At 39.3% G+C, this 26,195-nt stretch overlaps 1 protein-coding gene across 1 annotated transcript in view; it reads right to left on the minus strand.

Moving 5' to 3' along the window:
• Positions 1–26,195, minus strand: part of FNDC3B (fibronectin type III domain containing 3B) — a 210,452-nt gene that overhangs the window by 98,491 nt on the left and 85,766 nt on the right. The window contains exons 4-5 of the mRNA XM_061452540.1: positions 9,395–9,471; positions 885–1,128 (exon numbers count right to left, since the gene is read on the minus strand). Coding sequence (XP_061308524.1) covers positions 885–1,128; positions 9,395–9,471 — 321 coding nt within the window. The remainder of the gene's footprint in view (positions 1–884; positions 1,129–9,394; positions 9,472–26,195) is intronic.

The following is a 26,195-nucleotide window of genomic DNA, read 5'->3' on the forward strand; positions in this document are numbered from 1 at the left end:
TCAACAGATACTTCCTCCTCTTTCTGCCTTTTCCTTTTCGCTCCAGCAAAAACTTATTTCTGGTGATACGGCATAAATATATTCTTTAGAAAGGTTCTTAAGTCCAGGCAGGTTGGCAGCAATGTAAATCCATGAATCCTGAACTGATTTTCATGTTAAACATCTCACATGACTTTGCAGATTCCTTTTTTTTGTTAACGCAGTCTTCCAGATTACACAAAGACTTCTCTCCAGGGTGGCAGAGACACAACAGTGCATAGTTCAGACAGAAATATGCCTTTTTCACTCCTTTTCTTGCAATTATTTACTCATGGCCTGATTAGGAGTGCCATGCTACCCTCTGGTATTGGACAGTGCTTTTCGGTGACTTACTGCACAGCCTCAATGAGAATAACAAACACAAAATGCCTGTTGTTTCTTGGAAAACCATGGGGGGGGGCAGAAAACACATTACAGCCAACAGGAAGTGGTATCAGGGTTTTCCCACTGGAAATTACCATGGCAAGCCATGCTTGGATTCAGCCCTCTCTATCCATCCTCATTCCCAAGCCAGGACTAACACATTTAATCTCTGGGTTTTCTGTACAGTGTTGCATCGTGACGCAGCAAGAGCAACTGCCATGACTCATGCCCCTAGTTTGGAGATGGGATGAGACATTTTTTTCCACACTTTATTTACAAATTAAGCTAAAATTGGTGGGATTTTGTTTTCTGCAACTTAAATGTCGCAACATAGAACTGCCCTGTGTTGCTGCACTCTGGAGGGCTACACCCCCCTGTTCTGGAGAGAAAGCCAAGTTTTCCAATTTCTGCTCTTGGTTTCATTAGCCCTTAAAACTTGCTAAACGCAGGTCTGAAATGCCAGTACCTTCCTTCCAGCTCACCTTGTTCTCCATATATTGTTGGGGGAAGATGATGCTGTGGGAAAAACTGTGGTGGCATGTCCCCAGGTCCAGTGACAGGAGGATAAAATGCTGTATGAGAGTTGTGAATAAAATGGGGATGGTGTGTCAGATATGGAGGTAAGTGATGGGTTGGAGAGATGGCTGAAGGATAGCTAGGAGGGTAACACTCCGGAGACTGAGGGGTTACCACCACCCTCCGAACACCAGTGTTGTCTTCTATCACCTGGAAGGGAAGGCAGGGAAATGAGCATGTTATACAGCATCTGAACCAAACATATTTTTAACACAAGCAGTATTTACTGTTTCTTCTCCCACTAGAAAACGGTTGGTCCTTAGGTTTATTAATAAACACATTTCTAAAATTAATATCAGCAGAAGTAATCATAGTGGTGATGTGGCTTTTCTTGGAGACTCGGACAACCACACTAATCACCAGGAGACTTACTGCTGCTAGTGATAACTATGTGGGTAAGAAACAAAATAGATAACCTGTATTTAGGGAATAAGACAATTGAAAAAGGAACACAAAGCACCAAAATAAGAGTACTCATTGGGACCAACCTTACATTCTGCCCATAAAATTCCTACCACCAATTTTGACAGAACTGTGCGTATGGAATTAGTAACACTTGGAAATCAGCTGGCACTGCTCTTGTGGATAAGTTGTGTGTGTGCAGAGACAGGCACTCTGCAAGAAGCTGTTGTGTTGACACACATTTTCAAAATAATTGCTCTGTTCACAACAGGTATCTGTTCAAGACAAATCAGAGGGCAGAAAGTTTTTCTGCTACAGAGCTAGTCTATACGTCCCTGCAAATCAGCTCTGGAATATGCATAACTTGGCCCCAAATGCCACAGTCAAAGCATGTAAAAACAGATGTAGGAAGGTGGAAATGTGCTTAAACTGAAAAATGTTTTTCAGCTTATAATTTTTCCAGAGCTATATTTCTGGAGAACAGTCAATCAGCCAAATTTCAGTCCAGGCTTAGGAGCCAAGCCTTTCTTGAAGCTTAGTCAAAAAACTTCTGCCATTTCTGGAACTTAAAAATACAACTGTGTAAGAACTATTACTATCTTCGATTCTGTGCATTAACGCGCATAAAGTAGAAAAGCATGAAGGAAACGTAAGTTAGTTTTGTACAACAAAAAGGCTGTTAAAAATCTGGGTTTTTTTTTCCTACACTGACTGATGACACACAGATGGTATAATATACGTGATGAATGTGTTGTATGAGGTAAGTGAATGTGCATCAAGGGCATGTGCAATAAGATGCTGCCACTCTCCACTGTTTACCAGCAACCTGAGCTGTAGTTATTTACTCCACCCCATAGGAGCATCAGCAGAAGAGACCCTTCTACAGAACCCCATCCTCCAGTGATGCTTGTCACACTAGTATCTTAGCCTAAAGCACAAATTAAAGTTTGCTAATGCTGATATACCTTGAAGTAAAGGATTGGCATGGGCACATAATTGTTTCTGCTGACCTTGGTGAAAGAGATGAGCCCTGTCTAAGTGTCAATGCCCACAGCCACAAGCACTGCTGCCTCAAGCATCAGCTAAGCAAGTTAGCACAGGGTAAAATTTAACTAGTATTAGCTGACCCAATTCTTTCCCTAGTCTGTGTGTGTCCTTAGGTTATATGAATTTACGTCTGTTAGCTATGGGCTGCAACCATGGACACAACTTCTGTGGATTGGCTGGCCTCCTACAGAAGAAAATTTTCTATAGAAAGTCAATTCATTCTTTTGTAACTGATATTTTACATTAAAAAAAAAGAAAAAAAAATGCATTGCTTCCTACGCTGCATAACCAGGATAGGAATTGTTTAGCACACTTGATCCTAACCTGTAAATTTACAACTTCAGCTAGCAATTTGTCATCTGCTAGCTTTACATTTTGAAGACAGAGTCCTCAAAGACAGCTGAAACTCAGAGATGTAGACTCTCACATCATTTTAACTGCTGCACTTTCTGGCCTCCCATCTCTGTTACTGGTTTTCAACTGGTTCAGCCTCCACAGCATCTTTATCCTGGTACCAGGTCTCAAACTTGCACTCTGAAACCCGGAGAAGAGAAAAATCCTTTTCCATTCAGCAAATATTTGAAAACCAGAACTACTTATTTAGGATGGTGCACAGAAGTGCTCAACTTAACTCTCTGAGGCTTGGATCATGCTCTCATTTGAGAAAGCAAGTTCCTACACCCTGATGTGAAAAGTTTTCATTACGACTTTAACTAGTCCAAGCCTCAAAGAAAACTTCAGCCTTGCAGGAGGGTACAAGCTCTTATTTGTGCATATAGACCAGACTACATGTGTATTTTGATCTCTAAAGAAAGATGAATACGTTAAGGAACAGATTTAGACAGAAAGCTTGCACTGTAGCACCACATAACGTAAACCGTATTTAAAATTAAAGATTCCTCTTCCTGACCTATCTTCTAAAAAGCAGGGAGGAAAGCTTGAAGTCCCGTCAAAGACCCTTCTGATGAAACCATCCTGCTAGATGAGACTAAAATATCAGCAGTAGTGAGAGAAAAGATGCAGATGAGGGGATAGAATAGAGTATTTCAATTAGAAGGGACCTACAATGATAATCTATTCCAACTCAAAGTATTTTCGAGCCTTCCACATGACTTTGGGCAAAAAGCTAAGAGACCAGTATCTTCTATTTGTTTCCTCCCAGGCCACAAATGCTGACAGCATTCCTGCTACTTCATGTGCCCATGTTCCAAATGAAGACAAAAACACAGGAGACCCTAAGACTTCATTTCCTTATTCTACAGGGCATTTTCCTCCTGAACTTACAATCACATATAATCTTTAAATACGGTATTCAGTCCTTAACAGTCCATTAAATTGGCAATGCAATGTATCATTTATTATATGCATTAGATAACTACAAAACCATCATGGGTTAAGTCTGTAGATATCTCTTGATTTATAGAACTTGCAATGGGTAGATTGTAGCAGTGCCATTCTGGGAGGTGACACTCTTTCAATTCATCAAAGATAGAGCAATTAGTTTTGATCCATTAATGCAAATAAAGTAAATTTGCAGAGAGGAAAAACTTTTCTATTTAAAGAAGAAATCTGCAGTTCTTTGTATCTGCTTAAAGCCGTTTGTCATGAAGATCATAAATTAATCAGGAAACACATTGTCTTCTAAACTGCCTCTACTTCAGTGCCAAGCAGCAATGAAACCCCAATCCCTGTTGAGGTCTCCGGATGCAATTAGAATATTAAAAGTGATTGGTATTGCTGTTTTTAGCAGTTTATATTTACAGAAAAGAAAGATCTCCCGTCCTCTGGCACCTAGAGCTAAACTTTATTTTGTATACAGTTACTAGGTAAATTGTCTGTTGCTGTTATTTTTTGTGCTTGCAGGTGTGACTGGCATGCTGCCTCAATAAGAGTATTCTTATAGCATAGTTCAGTGTATTTTTTTCTGTATTTTAGGGAGCTTAATTGCTGAGTGAGGTAGATAAATGATCTTTCAGGAGAATCTGAGTAAACATTACTCATACACAATAAAATTGCCTCCCCCGTCAGTTGCCATATTTTGAGAATACCATTTTAAATGTTATTTGCTTTACATTAAGGGTATCGCTGCAGCAATCAAAACTCAGTGTAACTAGAGATAATTCCCATATTCAAGGTACATTACTACCCCACATTTTCACATTTTTCTCCACTGAAATTTAGTACTACACAGGCATATTAATTTTGCACAGGTAAACTGTACCTATATTTTGTAAGTTTCCAGTTAAAGGAATACAGTCACTGTCATTCCGTAACATGCACATTTACTGAATGGGTGTAATATGGTATTATACAATTAACTTCCCACTTCAAAATAAAAAAATTTAAAAGTTCTTATTTCATTTAGTTTACCAGATTCTGCAAGGACACCTGGTGCACGGCCACTGGTTGGCGAAAACCAGTACATAAACTAGTTTGAAAGTTCATTCATAAACCAATCTGTACCAGAAACAATACAGAATGAGCTCACCCTCAAGGAACTTGGATGTCAACATTTTATTTACTCACTTAATTTCTTAAGGATGCCAATTCAAACACACCAGCCCTGGGAAGTCTGCATCATTATCTTTGCCATCCATCACATACAAGCACCAATATTAAATCTGTACCTTGAACCTGGAAATTAAACAGCTGAACATCTATAATGCTGGCAAGAATGTTGGGTATTTCAAATTTAGAATGATACAGATCTTCAAGACCAATCCTCACTTTATGGTTTGCTTGAGATGAGCACAATCTTCCTTGTATTCAGAGTATTAGGATGACCACCATGTTAAAAGAATGACTTGATTGATCACAGTCTACAAAACACACAGAGAGCAGTAAGCCATACAAAACCAGTTTGTGGCTAAAAGCATACGCTAGACAGTTTGGAAGAAAAACACCTCTCTTGGATACATCCTCTACCCAAAGACCAAAATCCTGAGTCCTGAGGATATGATGCATTTTCTACCACTTTAAATACCTTCCTCTTTTTAGAAGTTATACTTTGGTTCTGTCAAATCCTATGTGCTTCACACAGGAATACTGAACTGCAGGACCATGGCTTGAGTTGTATAGTTCAGTTGTATGACCCCAACTTTACTTCCTGACAAAAGTTGCCTAATCAGCACTATATGTACTTCATGCTCCAAGCGGTAAATTAGTCTTTTAGCCTTAAAATACCTGTAACAAAGATCACATATTAACAACTCTGTAAATAAAATCAAAAGTGGAGATCCATGCCAGATGTTCATGTCCAACTACACGAGTTATTCCTCAAACTCCAGTGGAATGGCTCCAGATTTGAGAGAGCAGTCCTCAGCCAATAGCCCTAAGCAAACAAGTTCATCACTGTGCTTTTTGACATTTCCATTTTTCTAGTTCTAGTCATTAGAACACCCCAAATACTCCTTCCCTTTTCCCAAACATATACTGAGAAAAGCAGAAACAACCCATGAGGATGTCCTCAAATATAATAGCTTAGCATCCAAATCATGACCTTTAATCTTCAAATTATGCCAACACCAGGGAGCTAGAGTGCTCTGGAAGCCAGAAGGAGGCATCGGGCCACAGATCCCAATGGCAAGAAGCCTCTAGTGGACATCTCAGCAAAGGGTGAGCTCACAGTCTGCCCCATAGGACTCACTTAGCAGGGAAGCAGCTCTGTTCACAGCTCAGAACTGGAATGGGCATTAACAGGTTGTGTCTGGCTCCTGACAAGTCATAGGAGCTGCTCCTTCAACATTCAACATTTTGTTTGAATTGCTGACATCATACGCATTAAATACAGCCATTCCACCTTCCACAACTTCTACAGTAGTAGTATTGTTCACCAAGAGCATGGCAAGGAACTTTTTCTCTCTTTTACATTTAAGTAACTATTAGCCAACAAAGAATTGCAGAGACATCATCTCTGATCTGGTAGCTCATATCTGCCAGAGGTACAAAGAGGTTTGTCTGCTGAAAAGGAAATGTATAGTAACTGGTTGTATCGAACTGGCCTTTGAAAGCAAAACTATAGCATGAAAGATCTGAACTGATAGTGTGTATTTGTCTTTTATTATTTCCCTGGATTTTTTCCCACCCCGGCTAAGCCTCATCACTGGGAACATCTTAACGTCAACAAACCCAGCTTCTAGTCACAACTACTAATATGGTCCTTGAAATCTTGCAAAAGGGTTTAACTATTTTTCTGCTGCTTCCCATGGGGCTGATCTTGCAGGGCAGGCAACCTCCTGCCATTTTTTTGCTGATCACTTTCACAATACCAAAGAGGTAATGAAGCACTATTTTAATCCAGGGTTGCATTCACCACATAAACTACTGTGATATTTGAGGCTAATACTTGCAGCTCCAACAGGCTTGGTAAAACAAAATGGAAAAAAAGATATCTTGCCTCTATTTCTCTGTAGGGACACCTGCTGTCTGCCTGACTCTTAGATGTATACTTCAGAGACAAATCAAACACAAAAATCAAATGTATTTTGAGTGCACTGATTTGCTTTATGGCCTTTCCTTTGCAATTCGGAATTTAAGTTGTTTTCATTGTTTATCATAGAGATTTTAACTTTTGAGGTAGTAGACGAGAGCAAGAGCAAAAAAAGGCAGAAACAATTACTACAATAAGAACTAATTTGATTACTCACACTTTCAAATGCCATTTAATACAAAGTTGTCTGAAAGGCAAGAGGCTCACTTGCCAGACATCATAACACATATTCTGCTGCCTAAAAACACTGCATACAGTGCTTTTCCCCTAAAACTTTACAACATATGAAAGTTATAAATTGACTACGTTACAACATATTCCAGCTTGTCAGAAAAATTTTTTCAGAAGAGGGTTTTTGGTTGGGGATTTTTTGGTTAAGAAACTACTTAAGGGCTTTAGTGGAATTATAATGGTACCGCACCAAAAGCATTAAAGAGGAACTGGGTTCAGACAGAGATACAACTGGAAGACTTTCATCACTCTGGTTTGTAAAGCATTTCCATTACACCCCAAGCACTCATCTCAATAGAGGGGCTGAGAAGTATAAACATTTTAATAATAAAAAGGTGTTAAATTTATTTCAAAGGAAGCATAAATCTTTAAAAACATTTCTTTGCATGACAAGGGTCAGCTTATTAAATTAGGCAAGCCCATGAGGAGTATTAAACACTACGTATTCAGCAGAACTACAAATGTGGCCTCAAAGCATACCCCAACCACTCAACCTGGGACGCTCGAGGAGCAGGAGGAAGCTAGACCACCAGCTAACCTGCTCTCTTTCCTAGGGTGGCTCGCAGTGTCCCCTGTATTGTTTTCACTCTGTTCAGAGGTTAAAATACCACAGAGCAATTGCAGTGTTTTGTGGGATTTAAGTATGACGCCATCCACAATTTTTCAGAATTACACAAGCTCACGTTTCCTGGGAAGGGGAAGGGATTCTAGGACATCATCTATTTTCTATTTAACAAGATGCCAAAATATATGTATCAAAGGTTCTTACACTATTCAGCAAGGATATTTTAATTACTTTGTATACTTTAAATGAAGTTTTCAGTCCAGTCCAGATCTCAAAGAAAGTAATGAAGGTACTGGATTTATTGTATCGTTGACAGCTATACTGCCTTACATCAACCATTACTTTTTTTTTTATTCCTGCAGAAAGAGTCTATGATTTGCAGAAGATGGAAGGAAGGGCACATAGAAAAGCAGTAGCTGTTCAAGAGTTCCAAAATAGATTAGTGAAAAGATTTTTCCATAACTTGATAATTAAATCACATTTATTCTTGAAAACAAAGCAAACCCTCCCAGTTCTGGATATGCTGCAGGATTTCTGGTGGGAAGATACTGAGGATCAACAGCATATTTTATAGCTACAGTGGTTCCTCTGATTTCCACCATCCCCTATCCCTTCCAGCTGTCACACTAGAACTTAAAGTATGACCAACAAAGGGAAAGAAGTTGCATATATATATAGGCTCAATCTACATGCATACCGTTTGCTAGTGTTATAAATAAAACTGGTATACATACCAGAGTGTGAAGGTGCACATGTGTGCTCAGTTGTGCAAATGTATGTGTACACCTGGGTCGGAGCAATCCCAGGCACAGCTACAGGTTGGGCAGAGAAGAGATTCAGAGCAGCCCTGCGGACAAGGACTTGGGGGTGTTGGTTGATGAGAAAATGAACATGAGCCGGCTTCAGTGTGTGCTCACAGCCCAGAAAGCCAACTGTATCCTGGGCTGCATCAAAAGGAGCGTGACCAGCAGGTCAAAGGAGGTGATCCTGCCCCTCTACTCTGCTCTTGTGAGACCTCACCTGGAGTATTGTGTGCAGTTCTGGTGTCCTCAACATAAAAAGGACAAGGAACTGTTGGAACAAGTCCAGAGAAGGGCCACGAGGATGATCAGGGGACTGGAGCACCTCCCGTATGAAGACAGGCTGAGGAAGTTGGGGCTGTTCAGCCTGGAGAAGAGAAGGCTGCGTGGAGACCTCATAGCAGCCTTCCAGTATATGAAGGGGGCCTACAGGGATGCTGGAGAGGGACTCTTCATTAGAGACTGTAGTGATAGGACGAGGGGTAATGGGTTAAAACTTAAACAGGGGAAGTTTAGATTGGATATAAGAAGGAAATTCTTTCCTGTTAGGGTGGTGAGGCACTGGAATGGGTTGCCCAGGGAGGTTGTGAATGCTCCATCCCTGGCAGTGTTCAAGACCAGGCTGGACGAGGCCTTGGGTGATATGACTTAGCGTAACGTGTCCCTACCCATGGCAGGGGAGTTGGAACTAGATGATCTTAAGGTCCTTTCCAACCCTAATTATTCTATGATTCTATGATTCTACTGTCAGTAAAGAGGCAGAATATGAAAATGTATTACTGTTCTCATTAATATTTATAAATGAAACTTCTACCAAGTAGACCTGCCTAAATGGATTCATGTTATTGCTCTTACATAATTTTAAATCTTCAAAAAGCATACCTGCGAGATATAACCAGGAGGCACATGAATAGGGGGAATGGATCCATTGGGTGACATCATGGGAACCTCTGCTGGTCCTAATAGAAGGAAACAAAGAAGATATTTTTTCAGTTAAAAAAATGCACAACTGCTCAGAAAAGCCTAAAAATAGCTTTATTTTTGAAGCCTGCAAGAACAAAATGAGCAGCTCTACTAACTTCTGGTATATGGAAAATACCTTGTTCCATCATTCTGAGAATAAGATCACTGTTCAATGACTTTACCATGTATTCTGTTGAAATAATATTTTCATCATAAAACAGCTAAAACATAGACTTTATATTACCCACTGATCAACTTATACAGCATTAAGCAGTAACACAATACGTCCTTTAGCGGCCCACAATTCCTATATTGAAATCTGGTTAAGTTATTCTTGTCGCAGGCATGAGAGCAGAGAACAAAGCAGAAACTGTGCAGCCTGGAACTAGGCAGCTCCCAAGGAAAGCGTCCAATTGTAGCAAAAAAAGTCACATATGTGAAAAACTATCTATCTATTTAAGAATACACAAAGACCAAATTCATTATCTCAGCTATTCAGACTAACCTTGGAATGTGGTTATACAAGCAAGAAGCTTATGGTTTCCACTCTGAAATCCAGCCCTGAAACATGCAAGTTCCATTTTGAAGCACTGAATAAAAGGATAACAAAGCAAGTGCCATAACCATTCGACTTTTGCAAACAGAGCCTCACAGCTAAAAGAAAGCCTCTAGATAAATGAGAATAGTTTGCTCAATTGCTCATTGATTCAGCCATTAAAATCAGGAACATCACATAGAGCAGTCAATTAAATGAATCTCCAAAACATCAGACAGATGGTTGCAATAAGAGTTGACTACTTTGAAAAAGAAAAATTGATTTAATTACCTCCTTATTATATATTAAAATGTTTACACTAACCTGTTAGCTAGTCCATTTGCCATGGTCTAAGAACATAATAATGGTCAAACTCTCAAGAATAGCTTAGAGAACTCTGCTTCTTGCTGCTGCAAATTGAATTTCAGCTTTGACTAACAATACAAAAGATAACTTCATAACCTTCTCTGATGGAGAAGCCATCAGGCATCTCCAAACCATATCACATTCTAGGTAGGGAAGCTAAGCACTAAAACATATGAAGGCACAGGCACAGGTGGGATGTAATAGCCTTTAGGACTGACTGCTCCTAAAGTTTAGGCTAAACCTAAGGAAATCCCCAACAACAAAGTTTGCTGATACCAGTCTGTTGTCTGGTATCAGCAAAACCAAGCCACATGAAATTATCAAAAAGTCACTCCTTATTCCATCTATATTTTTATAATACTCCTCAGGCTGATTATTGTACAATAAACAGGAACACCCAACCTCTCAAAATTCAAGTTACACATATGAATCCATCTGAGCTATTTGTATCTCCTCTGATCCTGGGTCGTTCTCTCTATCCAGTTATTTATAGTTTAATCACCATATACTGTTTTTACTAGTCACATCTAGATTTGAAATATGGTAACTTATCAACAAGTGTATTAAGCACATGGAAACTCCAAAGTTTTAATTAAAAGAAGTCATTTTAGGTGTGTGGTTCTGCTGCTCTTCACCCTTCCCTATGCTTAACTATGTGGGGAATTTTACCTATACTACCAACAGGCAGTATACTACCTATTGCTAGTATAGGTAAATTATAGGCTACTTTTTAGGGTACCTTATTCACCTCATACGAGTTCCTCCACCTTATTCTATAGCTTTTTCAACATTCTTTGTCTCCTCAGATAATCAATTTTAGTCTGAATGGAAAAAATATCCATCATGAGCAGTAGTTGATTATGGGGAGTGAGCTACCCTCTGAATGGCTCTGTAAATGGCTCTATCTATACCCATCAAAAACATGAAGTGAACAATTGGTTCGGAAGGAACTTTACAAAAATATTATTTCAGTAAATACGGGTTTCCTATTAAAAATACCTGCAAATTTCTATTGAGGAATATGGGTTTTTATTTCTCTCTGAAGCTACTCTGGTCTATGTACACTGCCAAATTTTACTCCACAGTGAGCTGGACAGTGTATCTATACGTAACAGCCAATACTGGTAAACACAATGATACCTTTCGGAGGGATTCAATCCACACTGGACTGTCAAGTGTTATTCAGTTTTTCAGGATGGAACACGCCTGAGGTTATGTAAAATGAGTAGTTAACATGGTTACACAACTCATTCCATGTTAGTGATTTCTCAAACCTGAATAACTACATGGAAAGAAAAGGCATTTTAAAATCAAAAATCCTGAGTTCACTATTTAAGTAGATAGCAATGTATATGTTACACAAATGTTGCTTGATAGAATAAAGCATTAATGTTTAACCTGTTTCAGCCCCTCACCAAAATGCTATCTACTTACAGTTGTATTGACCCTAGAGAGTTTTACTCAAAAATAAGTACTCTGACTTGCAAATAAATTTAAAAATGGAACAGTTTTGGAGCTTCTCCATATAGACAGAGTAGATACTCTCTATGCAAAAAATGAGAAACACTTTGGTTGGCAAGCCTCATATCTGTCTTTCTAAACCTTGTGCCAATTGCTCATATGGAGTAGCAATCTTCTCGCAGGAAGAAATCAAGCTCCCACACCGATCCTGTTGACTGTAACACTTCCATTCCAATAAAAAAAAAAAATCATGTTTTATTATCAAAACATGCACCATGCAAGATGATTCTTAACCTTGCATATGACCCACAAACTGTTAAAGTCATTTGGATAACAAGTTTTAAAAGAATGACAGCCTACTGATTTGCAGCTAGATTTTGTTTCCAGCACTTTGATTTCAAGGTCAGCCAAATGACTTTAGCATACATTATTTCATCTCTCTCATCAATGGTATCAAATCAACTTCAAGCAGTAGTGAGTAAAATACAGACCCACAGCATGATGATTCCCAGGAATTACTAAAGACTATTCTTGCAGTGAAACCATGCCCCAGTTAACTCTACAACAAAATCATATCTTTCGGGGTTTGGGTTTTTGTTGTTTTGTTTTGGTTCGGTTGTTTTTTTTTTAGTATTTTTGGTTATGTCAATTTTTTTTTTTTTAACTGTTAAAAAGCAGACATTTAGAGAAGAATGTTCCTCATTTGCTTGTATCCACAGGATGGATATAAGTAATATCTCCTCTAGGGACTTAGAACTTTCCAAATTTTAATTGAAGCTTGTGGCTTAATACAAAACTTAATTTAAATGAGAAAAAGTCAATCCATTCTAACACCGATGATGTACACTGAAATGAACTTGCTTTTGTACTTTTCAAATGTGTTAACAAACTGAGGCTGTCTCCCGAGTTCATAATGAATCTGAGCCAGAAGAGCTTTGGACACCTCTGCTGACAAAGCAAGAGGCCAAACTCCACCCCAAGCTCCTTCACCGTAACTACAGAGCATCTCCATCACCTTCTGGAGGGATCCCTCAAAATGTGGGGGCTGGCTCCATCCAAAATGCAGGTTCAATGAAATGATTCCTCCTCCTCTGAAATAAGAGGAAAAGCAGAGGAGGCACCAGACTGAAGGCACTGAAGTTCATCTAGCCAGGGAGGTGACAGACCACACTTTTCCCCAGCTGCAAGAGCACAAAGTTTTCATATTTCTAACAATTTAATTATTAAGGGACAGCAAGCAACTCAGCCTCATATTGTGGCACAGCTAATTAACAGCTTGACACCCCACAAGAGCCTGTCCTCCTCTTCCAAACCACATGCTCCCCTTTCATGCTGCTCTGTCACTCCTCTGATGGCATGGCAACAAATTATTTTAACCATTTTAGATAGCCAAGAAGATTTTGCCTTTTCAAAAACACCTGCACACATCATCTAACAAATTATTCTGTTCCTTCTTGCATTGTGGCTTACTGTGTGAAGCTGCAGATGAAAGTAAGTCTCCTTTCCAATCTCTGCCTCTCACTACCCCTGCCAAAGGGATGCTTCTGTCTCAAAGAGATTGCCAGTCCTTCTGGCCGTTTCTATTCTTTCAGAAATCATTTCACAATCTACTTAAGAAACTTTTGTCCCAAGGTTTTCAAGGCTAATTATAGCCTTGCAATCTGTGGCACTTTCAAAATTTTTGTATAAACCCAGTTTGGGCATAAGTAGGCTTTTTTTCTTGTTCCCGAGTGACCTTTTATGCATGAATTAAAGATCACTTTAGTTTAATTGGGTTTTTTTCCTTATAGAAACCAAAATCTGACAATTCAGTTCCTCCAGATATAGTGATGCATCTTTCCTGTTTCTTTCTTTCCACACAGCATTACAGAGCAAAGAAGTAATTTCACTACACTGTTTTCCTTTCCTTAGGGCTTACAGAGCATTGCCTTTCTCTCTTTATTACTAAATTATGTCCACTGTAGAATATTTTCCACATCCAGCCTATGAGCATATGTTTAGCTCTGTGTTTCTACTGACTGTTTTGCATAGCTTATTAATGCGAGCAAACCCTACCAGGCATTGTAACGAAGTTCCCATTCTGAGACCTGTTACTGAAAACTCTCTGAAGTTCAGGAATTTCACAACCCTGTTTCTAGCAATCACATACCAACTTACCATTTCACACCACAGTATCTGCATTACCAGAGAAATACCACTTACTCTGAAGTTTAAGAATCCTGTACATTTTAATAACAAGAAACTACTGCACTAGCTAAGAAGAAAATACAATCCAGTCAGGTAAATGCATTAAAAAGTTCAACAGTTACCTAGTTAAGTAATCCATGACAAAAATACTATGCCTCCCTCGGATTCACAACAAAACTAATAGCACATCTTTCACACAGGGTGCTTCTCAGGAAGTAAATCTATGGAGCAAGAGGTATGACCAAATGAAAAGGAGAGATAATTAAAGGGCAAACTGGCCTGCTTTGCTAGAACGAATGACCCAGGGCTTGCTGACCTTGGCCAGGACTCAAGGGTTTGCATTTTCACATGGATGAACAGCTGTTCCGGAACAATTTCCTCAATGAAACAAGCACAAACAGGCTCCCTGATGCTGTTGGGACCACGTATCTTTCCCCTCCACTTGGCTACTCTCAAAACAGCTTACGGATGAAACAAGGTTACGACAAGGAAAAACACAATAAATCCTGGATCATTACATTCATCCTCCTTCCTCTGCAGCAGAGATGTGGCGAGTGTTTTTCCTAGCCTTTCGGCCAGAGCCTAAAACTGCTTGTTAGCACAAGCTAACAAGACCATTTCAAAAAAACCTTTACAGTAGGATGCAAACAGCTTTCACATATAAATAGCACCACAATTTTGAGGTGCAGTCTTAGACAAAAGCTAACCCAGATGCCAACTTACCTCTGTTCACAATACAGTAAAAGGCAGACTCCCAGGTGTCTACTTAAGTTATTAGGACACAGGGTCTTAAACTGATTGCTGATCAAGATCCAAATACTTTATCTTTAGATGAGTACAAATTTCTAGATTAAAGCAACTCCACATCAGACAGAAAAGAAGGAGCAGTTTTTACAATACTAAGTGCTTGAGGGGGTAAAATGACAGCTTTAAAAAATACCTTTGGAGAGATCTGAAATATCCAAAAATCCCATTACACTGCATTCAACCTGCCACAGGTTGAGTTGTGAAAGGTGCAAACATAATATCATATAATGTGGTTAGGGTTAAGGGAAGCATCCAGCTCATGCCTGAAGCAGACAGCACATATAGAGAGAGCGCTTTACATTGCCTATCCATATATATTTGTCCTTTTTTTAAAGACAACCTCACCTACACATAAGGATGTGAAGAAAAAGATGCCTACCACACAACCATTCACACTGTTTGTTTTCTATTCAGAACACAGTTTAGTAGTATGAAGCAATTCCTTCACTTCATCAGAGAAGTGCATTACCAAAACCCTCAAGTTTAATAGAAATGGCTCTGTGAATTTCAAATTATGTCGGATCCCACAACCACTGATAACTTAAATGCAAATGTAACACCTGAAAAAAAGAAGTTACCAGCTTGACATCTCATGGACTTGCATGGCTTAACCACTGAACAGGCACCTCAACCTGTAACACAATGTTTGAAGATGGGAGATTGAAGCACCTTTGATCTTTAGCAACTTCTATGACTGCTTTTTTTTTTAAATATTCTTTCTAAATCCTGTGACTACATTAGGAAAGATTAAAATAATAGCAGGCCTTTACCTACTCCCCCTGATTTTCAAGTTAATTTGCTGTAAATATAATTACAAATAAAATGCAAAAATAAAGTTCTAAAAAATACATCGGTCTATTGGAGTTTCAGTGCATTAACATTACTAATATTAAACTGCAAATCATGTACACTTGATTTACATGGTTAGTACTTGGAGCCACTGGCCTGACAATAATATCCAGTCTAGAGTCTGGGTTTGACTGTTTTCAACATGTGCAGACAAACTCACTCAACTAAACATCAAATCAAAATACTCTGAAATCTGTGCCAAATGCATCAAACAGACAGTTCCTGGAGCATATTCTGCCTTATTTACATGACAGCACCTTTGCTGTTTACACTACAGACTCTTGAAAACAGTTTATTTTACTCGTATTTGCTACTTGACCTGCTACACACAGCAGGAGGCTCAAGTACATTCAATCTGGAGTTAAACAACAGTACTCTCCAGTTTAATGTAAGAACCAAGAGGTTCCTACTCAGCAGGGTGATATTTTGCAATGTGTGTCTCCCAGATGTTGTATTGTGGTTTGAGGCATATTCTAGAAATTATACAGTAACTCATAAAAACAGGAAATGAACTAAAAAGATATCAGTTTCACCAAATATGCCCTGTCCAAAGCTATCACAATACTACAAGCTGTCGCACAGCAGTAGTATTGCGTCTGAATTTGAAGAGGAAGAGAAGTAAAATGCTCATTTTTATCCCCCACAGAACTACGAATGAATATATTTTCGGACATCAAATGTTTAATGTTTCAAACATTGAATGCATTGCATATTGAGATACTTATCCTGAGGGCATAAAAAACAATTGTTCCTCTCCTCAGCTGCAAGACCTCAAGATGCCATCCTGCACCTTTCGGGTTCACCACATTTCACTAATTTAACAAGCAGAAGAGAGTCCAGACGAGATTAATGGGCTGTTTTATTAGCCTGGCACATCATCCCCATGTGCATCAACAGCTTCTGCTTCTGCTGTGGGACTGGAAGGGGAGCAGGAAGCACCTGGGGACAAGGACCTGGTCCCGCAGCATAGGGCCACCCTATGCCAGCGAGAGAGCACCAGCAATCACCATTTGCAGCAATTAAGCTTACACGTTAGGAGACACTGACAACATAAAGGTCACTGAAGTCTTTAGAAAAGGTTAGACAAGCACACTTGCCACAGAGAATGGAGAAGGATGAGATGGATTCTTCAGGTCTTTTACTGTTCTTCCACATTCCCAGGTGGGGTTTGCTACCTTTTAGCACTGAGCACATATATTATTCCAGAGTTTCAATTTGCAGGCAACATTTTAGAGTGGAACATTTTTTGGTGTTGTTTTGAATAGAAATGGAGTATTTTCCTGCCCTAATCTGAACAAACAAGTTGGATTCTTTTGCTAGAATAAACCTTTTCTGATGGTTGGCTCATCAGCTGCTACTGCAAAAACACTTGCAAAGACTATGTTGCAATACTTCAAGCATTGAAAATAAGCATACTCCCATGGAATTCACCAGATGGGCTACAGATTGTAAATCATAGATGTCTAGACTAAAACATAAGAGACAAACATCTGTCTAAAATCAGTTGACTTGAATGGCAAATACTGCTAAATAAATTAGGACTACTTTGGAAACAAACAGAACAACCAACGTTGAAAACATCTGAAATTAATCCATTAGCACACAAGCCACAACACAACAACCTGCAACTGGAGAGTCAGTCATTCATTACATGATGAATATGAGCTCAAGATAACATCGTGACATCTGAAGCAGAAGCACAACAGCATTTCTATGACACAGCACACCCCACAAGGACTCATGAATCCATCTCCAGAACATCTGGCTGGAATGGGGTTGTTATTCTCCTCACTTCACAAGTGAAACTATGGGACAAAGAAATTAAATGCCTGATGCAGGGTCACACAGGAAGCTTGTGGGAATGTAACTGGACACAAATCCAGAATAGGCTTTTGGTCATAAAACAATATTTAAGCCTGAATGTTAAAGAAGGGTAGGGCATCACGTAAGAAAATATACTATTTGGGGGAGGAATAAAAAAAAAAAAAGAAGTCTTCCTCATTTCTAACTTTTTTCATTTCAGAATCACAAAAAACCTCATGTATCAAGTTTTTACACTGCTAAAGCTTTGAACAATAACAGAAGAATTAGCATCCTCCAACCAAGTTTCCCACCAGACCTGTATAGCCACTGCACTTTTAACCAGACCTCAGTTTTACAGGAAACATATGTCATTAAATGAAAATTATTTTCTTTTTGCACTAGTTATTAACAGCATTAGCATTTACACAGAACACTATCTGCCTGATATCAAGAGGTTATTTCTTTGTTGAAATACAAACAGTAAGCCACAGTAACATCATAAGGATGGAAGTTCAACTGTAGACAATGTTTTGCCTTTGCAATTTTGAGACAACTCTTCAACACATTCTAGTGATGTAATGCTTTTTGGGAAGTGTGTGTGCATGTGCTAGTTTTCTGGCACATTTTTAAAAAAACATTCACTTGCAAAAACTTTTCTTCTCTGCAACAGGTTTATACAAACACTAAACAACTGGCTTTGAGCACAACTTCCATTAGAAGAAGAGATAATTATACAACACCATTTTTCTGCAGCAGTAAAAGAGAATGCTCCAATTATTCATAATCTAATTATTGCGTTCCCATGGCAACACCAGGAGGACTGTACAATCAGCAACAGACCCAAAATCTAGCCAACAAAAAAGTTACATAGTACGTTCTCTTCCACCTGCCCCAAATGAGGCAGCAATTAGGTGATGGCTATTCTTTACCTGTCCACTCCCAGTGAGAAAAATCAGCCAGCCAGTGAAAAGTAAAGCAAACTTTCAACCCTACCACCCACCTAGTGCCAACACAGTGCCACCAACCATCACCACAGGGGCTGATGAATTTTGTTCTGGACATGTTTGGATCTTAGACTTCATTGACTCATCTGAAGTTCTCTATTTCAACGTGCTCATCAAAACCAGCAACTAATATCTACATGCCACAAACAAGCACTCTTTATCACGTGGGTTGACAAGGAAAGTAGAATCATCAACACGGTATTCAGGCACATGCTGGGCTATTTTGTGAGGCTGTGGCAAACAAGTGCCATCTCCCCAGTTTATATATATATATATATATATATATATATAAAAAATACAGACATCTATTCAGTAAGTATTAAAAGCAAATGTCATAATATTTAATATTTGCTGTTTCTCTGTTGAGGCTTTATTACAGCAGTGCACTTACACCAGATTAATTTAGGAAAAAAATGTACGCTAAAATTTTAAGTTTGACAATCTGCGCTGTGCTCAGAGATGCCCTCTGTAAGCCCAGGGGTTTCCCAGCTGATCTTTGCTCACGCCATGGGGAGAGCCATCTCCTCCTTCCTTCACAGTGGTTCTGTAATCCTGAAACAGCTCATTCAGAATTGAAAATAAGAAGCTGCATCTTACATAGAGAAGCCTCAACCAAAATCTAGCTCTTTATCAGTGACTGCAAGAGACAAAATATCTCCCTGAAACAGGGAGCTGCTGGACACAGCTCTCCCCTCCCCAGAGAAAGCCAGCTCTACCTGAGCCCCTCCTGACTGAAACTGCCTCTTCAGCACCTCCAGCAACCAAAGCTCCACAAAGTCCCCAGCTAGCATCTTTCATTGCCTACCTGCCTTTGCACTGGAAAGGTGTTCAACTTGACTTTCTCTGCTTTAAAATTTTCACTTGTTCATTCTCCATCCACAACTGTAGACAGAGAAGCCTTCTGTTATTTTCTTTCCAACGTTTTATGAAAGCCCCTGCCATCCCCCTTCACTTTGCCCTGTCTCCCTTGAGCCTGCCCTTCCACAGACCAAAGAAAATTCATTTTTCAAGCTTCTCCCACAGTTCCATGTTGACAGCCTGGTTTCTCTTTTCTGCTGCTCTCTGTACCTTTTGCAGTCATGCCAGACTGAAAGGAAGGTGTTCAAATCCCATTGCAAAGCCTACCAGAGCCACAAAAAGCTTCTTGCATTGACTTTGGTCCCTCCTCACCTTTTCTACTTCAGAAAACTCTTACTGTAGCTCTCAGCTACATGGTGGCTGTCCCAGAGAAGGCACTAGCTTGCTTTTTCACAGCCTGCTTTCATTTATAAACACTAAAGGTGAGGAGGAAGGCTGTGACTCACCAGGACTTCACTTATGTTTGAAGGGCCCCATCATCCTTGCCTCGTTTTCACTTAATTTCTCATATTTCTAAGTTGAGCCACTGCAAGAAGCACATTAGTTGAGTTCTGTTTTAAAACATGCCTCTCTCAGGTAGTGACAGCTTTACATCCCTTGAAAAATAAACAGTAAATTCTTATTTTTTTGTGTCCCCAGATAAATAATCCTATCACATAGCATGGCATAGCAGGGAGAATTAGACTCTTTGTATATAAATTAACTGCTGATGAGAAACAAATATTGTATAATAATTAACTAAATTATTCTAATTATTAAAATAATTTCTAATTTAAAAAGAATCTGGGATACTATCTCCATAGCACATGTGAAATATTCTGAACTTCACATGCAATACAGGGAGTTTCTTGTTGGCTATAGCAACCGTGAAATTAATTTACTATCCAAAACATTCATCATATAGCTTGATGGAGATTAAAGCAACCCTATCCTCCAGGGAATAAGAATTTCAACTGGCCACCACTCTTTGAGTATTAGTTGCTGAGAAGTTTTAAGGGAACAACATACACCTTGGGGTAACACTGAGGTTATTAGCAAGTTTTCAAACATATAAGCAAAAAAGTTATCCTTCCTGTGGTTCACAGGTCTTCAGCATGTCCATCCCACCAGAGGAAAAAGCCCAGCCTTGCAGGAGAGCAGGCTGGCGCAGCTGCCTCCGCTCTGAAGCCTTCTTGGGTGCAGTTGCACTGGAATAATCCCATCGCTGGGACCCTTCCGAGACCACTGAGGTTCCCAGAGGGATTACCCCAGCACAACAGAGCCCACCATGACAACTCCACCCGCAGGGTCTGGAATTTGAAGAAAGTGAGTGGGGTGCAGGGATAAGGGATTTAGCCACTTCGCAGCTATTCAAGGAATGCTCTTGATTTCCTCTTAACAACTTTAGGTTGAAAAACTATCTTCTGAATTTTTGAAGTTTTTGGTATTTCAACTCTACTGTTTGGATCTAACATTTCAGTTAGTAAACAAAGCATCCAAATTCAGTGTTATAGCATTTCCTACAAAGCAAAGAGAGGGAGGGAAAGTGGCAGCTAGAAAAACATATATATAGTGCATTATTTTATACACACACACACACACAGTTTTCAAAAGGTAAAAATTTGGAGTCATAACTTTGGTCCCTGTGGGTGCAAGAGTGCATGTGCTAACAAGGGCAAGGGCTGTGCCCTGACTTAATCTGACGGACAAAAACACAAATCTCACCCACCTTGTTTCCTTTAAATTATTTTTGAGCATTAAAGAAATAAAATCTCTCTTCCTAGCATTTCTGCACCTAAACAACTACCTAATATTCATGTCCTAATGCAGAACCCATCATTTCAATTCAAAATTTCTCATAAGTTTGAATGAAAGTTCTGTGCCCCAAAACCTTCACGCAGACACAACTGTGCAATGTATGTGTTGTACACACAACCAAAGCACTTCTTTATCAAAAGCAGGAAAAAATCCATGGCATCTTTTTATCTCCAAACCATTTCAGGGATCCTGGCAATCAGGCAGCACTGCCTGGAATACCTGGAGTCAGGACTTGCTGCACACCTACCAGTGTTTGTCTGAGAGTGAGCAAAACAACTCACTGGGTCAGATGAGTTTGTGCATTAGTCCTCCAAGTACACAATTAAAAAAAAACATAAAAATAATAAAAACTATTTGTTCTGGTGACTCAGAATCTCCACCACTTCTGTAACGCTGCATCACTCTGGCTTCAGATCTATTCTCATGGGTTTCGGGCTCGTGACTCAACTGTTTTTCCCTGCATTCATCCATCAAGAAGTTACTGAAATTTGCATGCATCACAGGGTCTGGCTAAAAGGCAGAAAATCTAAAGGAATTAATATCATTGGAGAATATAAAAATAAAAACCCAAATTCAACCACTGTTATTTTCCTTGGAAGTTACAGAAATTACAACTCGTCAACCTTACTGGTTAAGGACAGCTTTGTTTACCACAAGCCCTTCCAATGTTACAACTGCAACAATGTTCAGCAACTGTTTTCAAAATATTAGAAAATAGCATCCTGAAGAAACACGCCTCACACACTAGCTACTTTTTTTTATTTGGAGGGTTTAACAAGTAAACTTGGTTATGTTAAACTCAGAGGTTTTCTCAACTTCTATATTGCTTCTAAAACTGCTGCTTTTATTTCAGACCTAGAAATGGGTTTCAACCCCAGAAAGAGGATGCATTCAGAAAAAAAATCCTCCCCGCCACATGCATTTCCTTGATAAGCTTCTTGTCTTTATTTGCAGCATCTCTGAAGACCTAATGCAGTGATTTTTTCAAAAGCAAAAAAAGCAAGTTTTGACCATGAGCTCCTAATTTCCTGTCTGCTGAGAAACCAGGCAGCCACTGAAGTTTATGTTGCATGCTCTGTGTATCACATTCCTGGACCCAGAATTTTATGTCCAGGTTATCACAGCCTTGGAAGGCAAGTAGCTTTCGATCTGTAGGCAACACCTCTCTCTGAGGTGAACTGAACATAAGATGTTAAAAGTTCTATGTTGAACCACAGGCATGAGCTAGCAGAACAGCCTGACACAACAGAATCGGTCACCTCATTTATTTGCCAGGAGAAATCTTAGCATCAAAAATCACATCTTGCACATAACAGCATTAAAGAACATCTAAACCCCATCGTACACTATCTTGTAAGCTATAATACTCCCTTTTACAAGACAGCACGAAAAGAAGAGGTACTATCAGATACTGCTACATAAACAGCAAAAGAAAGAATCGTAGTGATGCTCAGCTCTCTGACTACTACATCACTCTCCCTCAATACCTAAGATTCAGTAAGTCATAGAGCAATCCAGATCCACAGCGAAAGAAAACAACTTGACAAAGAATTCTCTGAAAAATGTGGTTTGTCACTCTGCAGTTTGCCATGCATCTGAGTTAAATTACATCAATATAGTTTCCATAAGGGAAATTATTTTTCTAAAAACTTTGCTGCATCAGCATAATAGAAATATTGTTCCACACCATATGTTTTAAGGATTTACCTTCTCTCTCTCATTTCTGTATGTCTGTGCATAAATATGCGTGTACTTGTATACTTTTATGCTGGCATACCCAAGATAAACAATTCTGAAAAATTAAGAACAGTGAAATTTTAACCCTTTAATTTGTGTTCATAAGAGATTTTCATCTACCCCATGTGATAATGCTCTAGCCACACCTAAGAGAAATTCTGGAGGATATAAGATGCTCTGCAATGATCCATTTAGAAAAACGTGCACAGTGATTAGATGCACAGCAAATTTTCACCCAAAACAAAGTATATCACGATGCCAAATCAGTAAGCAGTGACTTTCAAGGAAGTTGAAAAGTTTACCAACAAAGGTCTTCCTATAGAAAACACAGGTTTTCCAGAATCCACATATTTCACAGGAAAACTCTGATGACACTGATGAGAACTAGGCAGGCTTTCAAGCGACACTCCCTACCCACCATACCAGCCCTTCCACTGGCTACCAGGAATTTAAGAGACCTGAGAAGCCAAAGACTCCTTCTACCTACTGCAGCAAACATGGCCAACTGAGAGGAACCAGCTGCCTTTTGGAGGATAGTCTGGGCTGCTCTGCCCCAGGCTATGAGTCCTCTGAACAAATATACTGTAATCTGAAATGCCAAATGGAAAAACCCACAAATTTGCACAATATGTGGTATTACTGTCTTTATAGCTGGCACTACTGCTAGGAAAGGCAGAAGCCACAGCTGGAGTCCACAAGTCTGACTCTGTATTAGTTGGTGGTACAAAAATATATGTGGATAATTCATACACTTGCATACTCAGGTTTCACACTTAGCCCATTTTTCCTACAAAGGCCAGGTCCAAATGAGATTTTGGTAGAATGTGGCCATAGCTAAACACTTTCTTTCATGTTAACCTGCTTTAAAAATGCGCTTCTGATTATCAGGAGATACATGACAAAAGATAATGTAAATACTGCTACTGCAATTTAACTTTTTTCTGCTTTAAGATAAATAGAAGTTTCTTAACGTCATGCACTTATGGATATTTTATGCCACACTATACTACACTGAATCCATTCACCAGGGATATTTACGGGTACTTTCTAGAACTGTGCACTACATCAGGATATTTTATCAGTATCATATAATATAGCAAGTTATGCAAACCTCAGAGACTGAATTAACTTCCACATACAATTTAAGACATATGTGAAGAGCTTATAAACACTCAGATGTGGTTAGTTTGTTCTTTTAAGTTTTCTTGCTACAAATGATTGACTATAGTCTATGTCAAAACTGCCTCAAGAATGAGCGGTCACTATAGAAACAGTGACAGCAATGAAGTCCTTCCTCCCTCTCCTGCACACAAAAGCCTAGGAACAAACACATTCTTGTTATTTCTTAGATAGTGAGCGCACACGGTAAAGTCCTAAGCAGGACTCAGCAAGTTCAACCTTTTTCATTTGGTTCTAAAACACATTTTTTATTTCAGCAACTCGGCTCTTCACATCAGCTTTTCCTTCCATGTAAAAAACTCTCTAGCTCTGGAATTGTAAAACTGCTTGTGAAGCATTCTGAAAACAAAAATAGACGAGCACAGCACTTAAAGGAATTATAATCCATGTTTATTTAAGTTAGATATAGTTAGGGAATGGAGGAGGGAAGGGAACAAGGGTGAAATTTTATTTGTGCTGTGAAGAGCCTGAAGTTAGTACATTACTGATTACAATTTTCAGATTGATTCACCAAATTCCTACCAAGTTACCTCTACTGTACAACTGCGTATCAGATGTCTAGAATTAAGCTTGTCTTAACATCCTTTAACATCAGATGAGCTTGCACAGGTAATAAAGCAGTTAATGTAAATGCTGCTGTAGAATCAGGCATTACTCTGGTAATTTTCCAACACAGAAGCATGCTTACAAACTACAACTGAAGGCTTAGAAGTGAAAAGAAATACTTTGCAGGCATTATTTCAGTCTCTTAGAGAAGAGTAATGATGAACTGGTTCATGACAGCAAATATTTTTTCAAAATAAGCTGAATGCTAAGTTAAAAATTCACATTTAGAGATTTTTTCAAGAAGCAGACACAGCAACCTTCTATTAAGAAAGACAATTTAAATCTAAAAATATAGCAACGAATGGTAAAAATCCCATTCCTTCTTTTTGACTTCCTTCCCTTTCTGAACCCCTGCATTAAGGCAATGCTCTCATACGGTCACTAAAGGTTTTTTGACATTGCAGAAGGCTGAAAGGAATATTTCTCTCACTCTCTCTTGCATTCAGAAAGCCTGAGCACAAGAGGAGCTATTCAAGCCGTGATGGAGTGCCTCACAGAGACTGCAATATGTTCCCAGTTGGCAAGCAGAGATCTGTTTGGACAGTGAGCCCAGCCATCCCCTCCACAAACACCAGCATTCCTGTGACTCTGCAGCAAGGAGCACTGCAGGCCCTTGTCAAGGGCTCTCGCAACCCATCAGGTTAGGGCTCCAGAACAAGCACCTCTTTGTGCCGTGCTTACAATTCAATAAGCTTTACAAAAAAAGCCATCTCCCTCCACTCAGCATTAGGTCTAGATCAAAAAAAAATATTCAAAAAGCTGAAAAACAGGGAGGAAATACCATGGAATTATACTTAGATGTATCCATAGTAGCTTAAACTTTTGGACAATATTACAAATCTGGTTTTGGATACTTAACCTGGTTCCTAATGCTATGTCTTCTTTTGGGGGAAAAAAAAAAAAAAGGCAATAAATAAAAATGACCAAGTGACAAATGGACTGGAAAGTACTAGTTTTACTGCAAGTTAGCGGCAGACGTTAAAAACTAAAATATCACCCTTGGCCAAAGCAACAGCAAGGTGCAAATTCTACATCGCATTACAAACCCGAGGTGGAAGCCTTCCCAGACCTGCACATGGATGCAGAGCTTCTGCCTTTCCTGATCACATCTGCTTTGCAAACAAGTACAGAGGTTTTCACACACACAAGCCAGCCTCCCATCAGTCAGGGGTTAGAGAGCACCCATTCTGGCAGGGCTGACAGCATAATGACTGCATCTTCATGCCTGTACACCCTTCCCTTTGCTCCACCTTGCTGCATCCCTACAGAAACGAACCAGGGCTTCATCCTGATTTGTGGTGATAACATCAGCTCCTTACAAAGAGAGCTGAGAAGTCTCTCTAAGACAGGCCTCCAAGCAATCAATGGAATTAGCTTTCTCCATCAGATGTGTGCTCCATCTTAACTATTACTATTTTGCACTTGCAGAATTCATTAACACAACTGTAACAGAGAGGCCTGCAAGTTCTACATACTTAATCAAACTTCAAACAGACTCACATAGTGGCAGATTCAGTGAGAGAAAGAAAAC

Source organism: Pezoporus flaviventris, unplaced genomic scaffold (assembly GCF_033815535.1).
Source record: "Pezoporus flaviventris isolate CSIRO_AGI_PZ_B2104156 unplaced genomic scaffold, CSIRO_AGI_Pfla_v1 ptg000013l, whole genome shotgun sequence".
NCBI classification, from domain to species: domain Eukaryota; kingdom Metazoa; phylum Chordata; class Aves; order Psittaciformes; family Psittacidae; genus Pezoporus; species Pezoporus flaviventris.